This window comes from Urocitellus parryii, chromosome 6 (assembly GCF_045843805.1).
Source record: "Urocitellus parryii isolate mUroPar1 chromosome 6, mUroPar1.hap1, whole genome shotgun sequence".
NCBI lineage: Eukaryota > Metazoa > Chordata > Mammalia > Rodentia > Sciuridae > Urocitellus > Urocitellus parryii.
The window spans coordinates 14121020-14131321 of NC_135536.1; the positions used below are offsets into that span (position 1 = coordinate 14121020).

At 48.6% G+C, this 10302-nt stretch overlaps 1 protein-coding gene across 1 annotated transcript in view; it reads right to left on the reverse strand.

Moving 5' to 3' along the window:
- Window positions 1–9998, reverse strand: part of Dglucy (D-glutamate cyclase) — a 51886-nt gene extending 41888 nt beyond the window's left edge. Inside the window, 3 exon segments of the mRNA XM_026394251.2 lie at window positions 8448–8452; window positions 8536–8596; window positions 9981–9998. Coding sequence (XP_026250036.2) covers window positions 8448–8452; window positions 8536–8596; window positions 9981–9998 — 84 coding nt within the window.
- Window positions 9999–10302: the final 304 nt, after the last annotated feature.

Here is a 10302-nt window from a genome sequence, read left to right on the forward strand (position 1 = left end):
CCTGGAAGGCAGGAACCCACCTTAGACCTCTTCCCGAGGCCCCAGAGCCCCATCCTAAGCACACAGCACACACCAAAGACTTTCAAGGAGTGAGAGACTGCATGGATGCCACCCGCCACCACAAATGAACTAATAGGCTGATTGTCACTCTGCTCCCGACGCCTGAGACTTAGAGTTAGATTCCTGAAGGCAGGAATTTTGTGTTTTCTTCCTTGTGCTCCCCTACCCTATTTTAGGAACAGTGATTTAATCAAATTTTTTGGTACGTGAATAAATAATGTCGAGTGGAAAATAGAATGCAGTTTTAAAAATCAGCTAAAAGTTTAAAAAATATATATTTTTTAAGTATACAGATGGTCTCAGAGCTCTGAGAAATTAGGCTCAGAAAGGAATCTTCTAGGTTGACTTCTTATACTCTATAGAGAGTAGGCCCAAAGTGTTAGCAAAATCTAGGCCGCAAGATCACACTGGGTTGGCCTCTTGGACGTGGCCCGTGTCCTGTTCATTCAAAGAGGCCCCATGTCTTGCATAGTGACACAAATGCAGGAGTCAGCCAGTGTCTGTGAATGACTGGCTGATTGCAGAACGGGCGAGAATGGGATTGAAGGCTGGTTTTCAGAGTTAGGGTTCTGAATAAGTCGGATTGTCCAGAACTCTTTCCATCTAAGGAGAAGTACCCAACGGGATTCCAAACCACTAATTTACGTTGTCAATTCTAATCTCATAAACAGAAGGACATGTACGCCCCGGGTCCGTTTTAATGAAGACTTTGAGGTTACATAAAATCTGGAACAAACAAAACAACAAAAAGATTGCCCCTGCAGAGGAAGAGATGTGTTCAAAACTGACATGAGTGCTTTTATAGCTGCAGGAACAAAGGCGACACAGAGAGGGAACAGTTAGTCCCGCCTGGGGGGAGTGGGGGGGGCTCAGAAGGGTCAGGCGAGGTTGGATTCCACACCCAAGTGGAAGATGCCAGCACGAAGCCACGCTTGCCTGCTGGACCAGGGCAGCCTGCCTGAGCCTTGCAGGCCTGGCTGAGCAGCCCCTCACCCTCTGAGGTTCTAGATGCTGTGGTTCCCAGGGTCACGGCAGAGAATTTAATTGCACCTCAGCCTGATGCCCAGAGAGAGAACCAAACTATGAGAGGACAGATGTCAGAGCCTCTGGTAATTGTGCTCACCTAGGACCCGAGGAGGACCTAGAATTTACCCAAATCCACTAAAATGAGGCTCCCACACTAGTCCCTTGTCCTGTTAAGACTCTAGAAGGCAGCAGATGGAGGCAGGGGGTTGTTTGGCCGATAAATTATAACCTGAAGACAAACGTTTAGGGTTGTGGTCTTTCCTTTATTTATTTATTATTTTAATAAATCGTAAGTGAATAATCGCAAGTGGATTCCAGGTTCATTTCTGGACCTGAACTTGGAGCTATTATCCTGTCCTGTAAGATACGTGCACGCAGGGGTAACAGGCCAAGAATCCCTGCCTTAGAGTCACCCCTCAAGGCAGGGGTCAAGCAGAGCACGAGGCACGGGCTCACCGGCTCCTGCCCAAGTCTTCACCACACCAAGCAGAGAGTGCCCAGGGAATAAAAAACTGCCACCATGTATGGGTCCCCATGATGTGTTGGACCCAGGTTGGGCCTTTCCACATACCACCTGCCGGTTCCTCCCCACAGTCCTCCAGAAAGTCACTATTAATACCAACATAGAAAAAGAAACTGGGATTCAGGGGAGCTGAAGAAGTTTCCCAAAGCCCCATGACTGGTAGGTAGAGCCCAAACGCAGGTCTAAGTCATGCTCGCTTGCTACAGATCTGTGTGTTCTTCTCCAGCCAGCCGTCCCGCCATCCCAAGCTCCTCCTCATGAACAAGCTACTCTCCTCCCTTACTAAGTCACATCCAGAAACCTGACTAGTGTCCAGGCACAGTTCATCCATACGTCTGTCTGTCTGTCCATCCATCCATCCAACGAGCATCAGGGCAGGCTCCGAGGAGACTCTCTGGCTCTAAACCTGGGTCTACACTCAGGCACAGATCTTTAGCCACTCTAGGCTTATCCCTCATCTGTAGAGTAGGACCGGCCATAGAGGGCCTCGTTGAGTTGTGACCAGGGCGAACAGGTTGGGACCCCTGCTAGCCTGGCCCTCAGCTAATCAGGCAGCCCAGTCAGCCCCCACTCACAGGGGTTTACCAGCTCTGGAGACAGACCTTAAACACACAATGACCCTCGTGGCTGTCTCCCAGGTAAAGACAGAAAAGTCAAGAGTGAACTTTAACTCCACGCGCAGCATGCTCCTCGGCCCCGTGGACTGGGGTGGAGGAGGAGAAGGGGCTGAGTCTAAAAGGATGAGTAGGGGTCTGAGGAGCAAGGGGAAAGGCCCTCTCAGAGCAGGGGACAGCAGGAGGTGTGGGACCTCCCAGCATGTGCTGCAGGTAGGAGGCGGCAGGAAGAGGGCCGGGGTGGGTAAGCAGAGGGCAGCTGAGCAGGGGTCCTGAGAGATGAGCATCTGCAGCCTCCCTCCCACCCAGCAGACTGCCAGGGGACAGCCGGCTTTAGCCCTGGGTGTGTCCTGCAAGACCAGCCGGTGCTGGGCAGGCTTGGGGGAGCAGCCGAGGTCGTTTCTGTGAAGCAGAGACAAGGGATCTCTCTCTCTCTCTCTCTCTCTCTCTCACTCTCTCTCTCTCTCTCTCTCTCTCTCTCTCTCTCACACACACACACACACACACACACACACACACACACAGATTGTCCTTGTTTCCTTTTGGTTCCGCTGGGGCAGGACGTTTTAGAGATCTGTCTTAGTCATTGCTGTTCCCTCAGTGGATCTTCAGCAGTCCCTGGCACGTGGAAAGCCCCCCCTCCAGGTCCCCTGTTGGGGAAATGGGCACATGCACAGAGCTTCCTGTGACGAGGCTGCCTCGGAGGCAGGAGGGAACCAGAGGCTCAGAGGCCGGGGCAGCAGGTGTCTCAGAGGAGTTGGAGGTTCTACAGAGGTGAAGATGGACACAGCCCCCAGGCCCCCACTAGGCTTTGTAACCAGGTTCTCTTTCCTCTGCTACCATGATGGAGCCCCGCAGGCCTGGCAGCTGACAAGCACAAGGGACACCTTATACTTTATATATGGGATTGCATTTGAGACCTTGAGGGGCACAAAAAAAAAAAAAAAAAAGAAAGAAAGAAAGAAAGAAAACTGGAGACACAGTCCATTTCTCGAAGCTCAGAATCTGGCCAAGAAGAGCGCATTATTCACAGGGAGAACAACTCGGGGTGTCCCACAACTCCAGTTCTGGTTTCCATGGCTGTCCCCTGGATCCCTTCCCCAGAGTCCTACAACTTGATAAGGGAGGAACAGAAGGAGTAGGTGTGGAGTCCTTGTCTCTACTCATTAATTTTTGTGGTGGGAGTTGCTCAGTGTTTGCCAAGAGAGTTGCTGGTGGTAGGCTAAATACAACGGCAAATTTGCAAAATAAACGTTGCTGTAAGGAAGGAAGCATTTAGCTATACAAACATTTCATTAAAAAATGTCATTACAATCTCAGAGACAAAAGATCGGGGAACGTCGGCAGTCATAATGAGTGTTTGTTTATTGACTAGGTCAGATACAAGTGGACTCGGTATGCAAAGGGTTGTGAACAGATGGCTGCTTTCAATCGAGACAAGTGGAGGCTCCTTCTCCTTCCCGTTTGTAAACAACGCAGTCCTAACACTATTAGGAGGCACAGAGGGAGGCAGGGGTCCATGGTGGGGGACAGGGGAGAGTAACAAAGCAGGGTGTCAGAGCCCAAGTGGCATGAGTCGGCCTCCCCAGGAGAGAGGATCCTGCCCCTGGTGGCCCATCCCAATGAGGGTGGGGAAGGTGTCCACATGTATGGGTGATGATCTACTGGAATAAAAAACATTAAATTAAAATATCCCAGATGTAAATTGTGAGTAAGACACATTCACTTTGAATGTTTAATTTCACACTAGAAAAAAAAATAGGGTTAAAAGGAACATACCTCATCATTGTAAAAGCTATATAAAACAAACCCAAGGCCAAAATCATTTTAAATGGAAAAAAACTGAAAGTATTCCCTCTAAGAACAGGAACAAGACAGGGATGTTCACTTCCATCACTTCTATTCAACATAGTTCTTGAAACTCTAGCCAGAGAAATTAGGCGAAAGAAAGAAATGAAAGGGATATAAATAGGTAAAAAGAGCTAAGACTATCTCTGTTTGCTGATGACATGATTCTATATTTAGAAGACATAAAAACTCCACCAGAAGACTTCTGGAACTCATAAATGATTCAGCAAAGTAGCAGAATACAAAATTAACCCCCATAAATCAGTTGCCTATCCTCCAATGATGAATCAGCTGAAAGATAGATTAAGAAAACTATCCCATTCATAATAGCCGCAAAAAAAAATACGTGGAATCACATTAACAAAAGCGGTGAAGGATTGTACAATGAGAACTACAGAACAGTAAAGAAAGAAATTGAGGAAGATCTTAGAAAATCAAAAGGCCTCGCATGCTCTTGGATAGGCAGAACTAACATTGTCAAAATGGCCATACCACCCAAAGCTCTAAACAGATTCAGTACAATTCCCATCAAAATTCCAGTGATGTTCATCATCGAAACAGAAAAAGCAGTCATGAAATTCATTTGGAAAAATAAGAGGCCCAGAATAGCCAAAGCAAACCTTAATGAGAAAAGTGAAGCAGGAGGCATCACAATACCACACCTTAAACTATACTACAGAGCTATAGTAACAAAAACAGCATGTACTGGCACCAAACAGACATGAAGACCAATGGAACAGAACAGAAGACACAGAGACAAACCACATAAATACACTTGCCTTATAGTAGACAAAGGCATCAAAAACATACATTGGATTGGGATTAGGGCTGTGGCTCAGTGGTAGAGTACTCACCTATCATGAGCTGGTGTTGAGTTCGGTCCTCAGCACCACATAAAAAATAAATGAATAAATAAAATAAAGATATCATGTCCAACTACAACTAAAAATCATTTTCAAAAAAAGTTTCTCATTCTAAAAAAATAACATGCATTGGAGAAAAGATAGCCTCTTCAACAAATGGTGCTGGGAAAACTGGAAATCCATATGTAGTAGAATGAAATTTAACCACTATCTCTCACCTTGCACAAAACTCAACTCAAAGTGGATCAAAAACTTGGGAATTAGGCAAGAAACCCTGTATACTCTAGAAGAAAATGTAGGGCCAACACTTCAACATATCAGCTTAGGAACCAACTTCCTTAATAAGACTCCAAACACTAGAAGTAAAATAAAATATCAATAAATGGGGTGGTATCAAACTAAAAAGCTTCTTCAATCAAGTGCATGAATGGAGAGAGTGTACAGAATGAGAGAAAATCTTTGACATCTGCACCTCAGTCAGATGGTAGGGGGGTTAATTTTCAGGATATACAAAGAACTCAAAAAACTTAACACCAAAATAATAACAACAACAACAGCAACAATAATAACAACAACAACAAGAAACAATCACCCAATCAATAAGTTGGTAAAGGAAGTGAACAGGCACTTCACAGAAGAAATACGAATGTTAACAAATATATGGAAAAATGTTCAATATCTCTAGCAATTAGAGAAATGCAAATTAAAACTACACTGAGATTTCATGTCACTCCAGTTAGAATGGCAATTATTGAGAATACAAGTAACAATAAATGTGAGAATGTGGGGGAAAGGTTCACCCATACATTATTGGTGAGACTGCAAATTGGGGAAAACACTTTGGAAGTTAGGATGGTGATTCCTCAAATACCTAGGAGTGGAACCACCATTTGACCCAGTTATCCCACTCCTCAGCATATACCCAAAGGATTTAAAATCGGCATCTACAGTGACACATCCACATTAATGTTTATAGCAGCTCAATTCACAATAGCTAAGCTATGGAGCCAGCCTAGGTGCCCTTCAACAGATGAATGGATGAAGAAAATGTGGAATACATACACAATGGAGATGACTCAGCCATTAAGAAGAGTGAGATTATGGCATATGCCAGGAACTGGATGGATCTGGAGACTATCATGTTAAATGAAATAAGCCAACCCCCCAAACCAAAGGTCAAATGTTCTCATTGACATGTGGAAGCTAATCCACTGGCAGGGGGTGGGGTGGGGAAGACTAGCAATTCAGTAGATTAACAACATGAACGGAGGGAAGGGAGAGGGATGGGAAAAGAAAGACAATGGAATGAATCTAACATAATTTTCCTGTGTGTACATAAGAAAACACCACAGTGAATCCTACCTCATGTGAATCCACAAGAATGGGCTCCTAATTAGAACAGATACATTTCATGCTTGTATATTTATATCAAAACAGATTCTACTGTCATGTATAACTAAAAGGAATAACAACAAATGTTTAGTTTCAAGTCATAGGTGTGGAAAGTGCTATCGGACTCAGTGCATGACTTGCCTGGCGGAGCCAAAGTGCTTGATCCCGGTGTTTCTGGGCCAGCTCCACAAGACAGAGCCTGTCCTGGGGAAGGGGCGTTGTGTGTGCGCTCCACAGGGCCAAACCTTCACTTTCTGACTCTGAAAGTCTGGCAGTTACTCTGGTCTGCCCAGCACGCCTGTGAGTGTGCATTCTTAGAGTTCTAGAATATTTGAGAGCCTCATTCTTCAAAGTGAGTCTGTGTTTAGTTCCACAGCCAAGTAAAGCAACCCAACCAGGTGGCAGAACTCCAGGCTCTGACTGCTGTGGGCAGGGGAGGCCGACGGGCTGTTCCATCCCTGGCTTGGCCTGTGAAACGAGAGCACATGTGTTTGCTGATTTAATAGAGTTTCTGTCAGGCCAAATTCCTGTAACCACGAAATACGACCCGGGAATCCGCACGGTATTTGAGGGTAGATGCTGCCAGCAATAGATGCTGAGTCACGTGGTTCCCTGGGTGAGTCCTAGGATAAACCCTGGAGGTTTTGCTGTAGTGACATCTAGCCAGTTTCACTCCGCCCAGTGACCCACAAGCCTACTTCAAGGTCATCAAGAGCTCCACATCCTGATTGTGGAGGTTGGAAGCTCCAGGCATCCTCAGTCTATAGAAAAAAGCTTGGCCTGAAGATATCACCTGGGTCCATGGAGGACATGCCGAGCTGATGGCAAGGTGCATGCTCTCATTATAGGGTTGTGTGTGTATGTGTTTCATTAATTGAGAGTAAAACTAATTTAGCCCAGCTTGGTGGTACATGCCTGTAATTCCAGTAGCTCTGGAGGCTGAGGCAGGGGGATCGCAAGTTCAAAGCCAGTCTCAGCAACTTAGCAAGGCCCTAAGCAACTCAGTGAGACCTGTCTCTAAATAAAATACAAAATAGGGCTGGGGATGTGGTTCAATGGTTGGGTGCCCTTGAGTTCAATCCCTGGTGTCAAACAAACAAAACAACAAACAAACAAACAAAACTAATTTCAATGGGCCAGTGCATACATCTATCGGTCTCAGAACCATACATTAGTCCAGAATTGCATTTTCCCTGCCCTGGAAGCGATCCCACCTGAGAGCATACCTGTATGGAAACACACATATAAAACAGAACTGTTACAGAAGCAGGTACCATGGGACAGACGTGATAATTATAAGCCCTTGACCTTCATCCTCTCATGCTTAGTCTAACGTAAGACAATTGGATGGAAAGGGCGTGTGTACATATGGATTGCATTTCAGAAGGCAAAATAAATCCAAATAAAAATAAGCAAGCCCTGATGAGGTTCATTTATACAGCCATCACCAGCCCTGCAGAGGTGTCACGTAAGCACCACGGGCCCTGTGGAGCGCACACACAACGCACTTGTACTTTCCAAAGGTCTTTCAGTCCAGGAAAGCTGATCCACAAGAAAGGGAGGCTGGGCCTCACAGACTGTAAACTGCGCCATCATGATGGCGGGAGTTTGCCACCACCCCTCGCCGGGTTCCCTGTCTTAGACCTTCTGAGATTTCATTTAATGGTATCCTTGAGCACCAAGTGTTCAGGACTCAGTCCCTGCCCCACAAATTCTTTATTGCCCATGGCACTCAAAGTGACAGTGCCACATCCAGGCACAATAGGGACTGCATGCTTCCAACTGTGGGCACAGGAGGACTGGCAGGGTTAGTCTGAGGGTCCCCACTGGCTGAGAGGATGACTATGCTGGGCAAAAGCAAACTTTCTTAAGCAAGTTCCCCGGGAGGACTCAGAGAGGAGGTCTGAAGAGCCAAGGAAGGAAGGCGCATGCTCGGGCACCTTGGACCACCCCAGAGAGATGGGGAGAAGCCACCTGGGCCTTCTAGGGCCTTCTTCCCTGTGTGCAGCTGGCAGGAGGAGGAGCAGAGTCCCTGGGCTCTCCCTGAGTGTTGCCATGGGAACGGCGGGCTGGGAGGTGTGCTGCATCTATTTCTATGGCTCCTATCACCATGGCACCTACTTGCTCTGAAAAACACAGCTAAAAACAGAACGAGAACAAGAGGGGGACAACACCTCCCTGCAGTCACCTTCGGCAGTGGTTCTCATACCTGGTGATCGCTCACGCTGGCCTTTTCCATTCCGAGGGTCCATGGTTTTGCTGTCTGTGACCTTAAAAAACAAGGGGTTCACTATTCACATCAGCGCCACTGTGATGGCGAGGTGGCTTAGGTTCCAGAAAGTTCCCACTGGATTTGCTGCAGGGAGACGTTCCTCAAAGGAGCTCACACAGGAAGTGGCTTGTTCTGGGCCCCACGTCAGGCATTTTGGGGACAGGGAAGAAGTAGGGAGTGAAGGAGAGGGACCGTGGTGTCCACGGGCACAGATGACTCAAGAAAAGGTCTGTGCTGATTCACCAAGGAGGGTCGGGAGCTTTCCTGGGAACACTGGAAACTCGCTCCCCAGAGAGATCCACAGGCCAAATCCCTTCCCTGAAAGTCTTCCTGAAGTTATCCACTGTGCTTCCTGATAAAGCACTCAGCTCGTCTCCACCGTCAGACAGAACTTGACTTCAATCCTGACTTGGCCACTCGCTCGCCACGTGAGATCTGCGGGCCCCTCGAGAGCCAAAGGGTGCGCCCCTCCCGGGGACACGCTGCTTCCTGTGACCTCGGCCTTCCTGGTCCTCCCTCGGTTTTCTCATCTATAAAACAGAGGTGATAACAGCAGCTGTCTCTGGTGGTGGCTCTGCGGTGGCACCAGGAGGGAAGACACACGAAGCCCCTGGGATGTGGCAAGTGCTCAGTAACTGCTGGAGTCTCGGCTGAGAGGAGGAGGACAGCAGTGACAGCTGGGCCCACAGGGTGCTCAGGGGCTGCCGGTCATGCTCCCCCAGGCCTGACTTCCTGTCCTCCGTCTTGGGGTGGCAGCGACACGGGGGGCCTAGTTCACAAGTAGCCCCCTGCCTTCAGACTCTCACCCTCACTGGTGTCCCTGGGCATAAGGCTTTGAAGTGGGTGACTCTGTGGGTAGGGTCATCAGCCTAAGCACTGGTGTGACCCAGAGGACAAAGGAACCCGCATGTCCTGGGGAAAATCCCAACATGGTGACCTGCCTGTGGGCTTTGGGGTCAACAGCTCCGACTGAGGGCTCTGTCCTCCCTCTGCCTACTTGTCACGTGGCTCTGGACAAGTCACTTGACTTCTTTTTCCTTCCCCGTGAAGTGGGGCGAATGGCTGGTCGGAGCTGGAGGGAAACCCGGGAGAGAGGTTCTCGCGCAGTCGCGCACGGGGCTCTCAGGACTGCAGGCTCCCCCTGTCTTCCAACCCCACCACAGCGGCCGGGGCAGATCGAAGGCTCCACGTGATGAAGATTAGCCTCACTAACAGGAGGAGGCAGGCCCATCTCCTGAACCGGCAGCACTAAACTCCAGGGTCACACCAAGCCAGGCCCAGGGCCAGGACGCCTCTTCAGTGCCCCCAGGGCCCTCTCACAGGCTCCATTTCTCACTCTCATGCCACACAATCAGTGGGCTGCTCTCATCCACAGCTCGCACCTTCGCTGTGGAGGTCATCGCGGCTGTCTCCCCGCCTAGCCCTGCTCCCATCAGAACTCCCACTTCCCCAGGGAGATCCCTGTGCTCCCCAGGGACCGGACTCTACTCAAAGAACAGCCCTGCACAGGTGTTAGGACTTAAGCTAAGCCAGGTAGCTAATTCTGTCGCCCTGCACGAGGGGATTGACAGGTGTGACCTAAGGTGTTCCAATCCGAATGACTCTCAGGACTCTTCCCAGTCATGGGGGATGAGGGACAAGCCTGGGGCTGGTCCAGCTATCTTACCATGATGAGCAAAGCCAGTGCCATAAACCGGCACACAG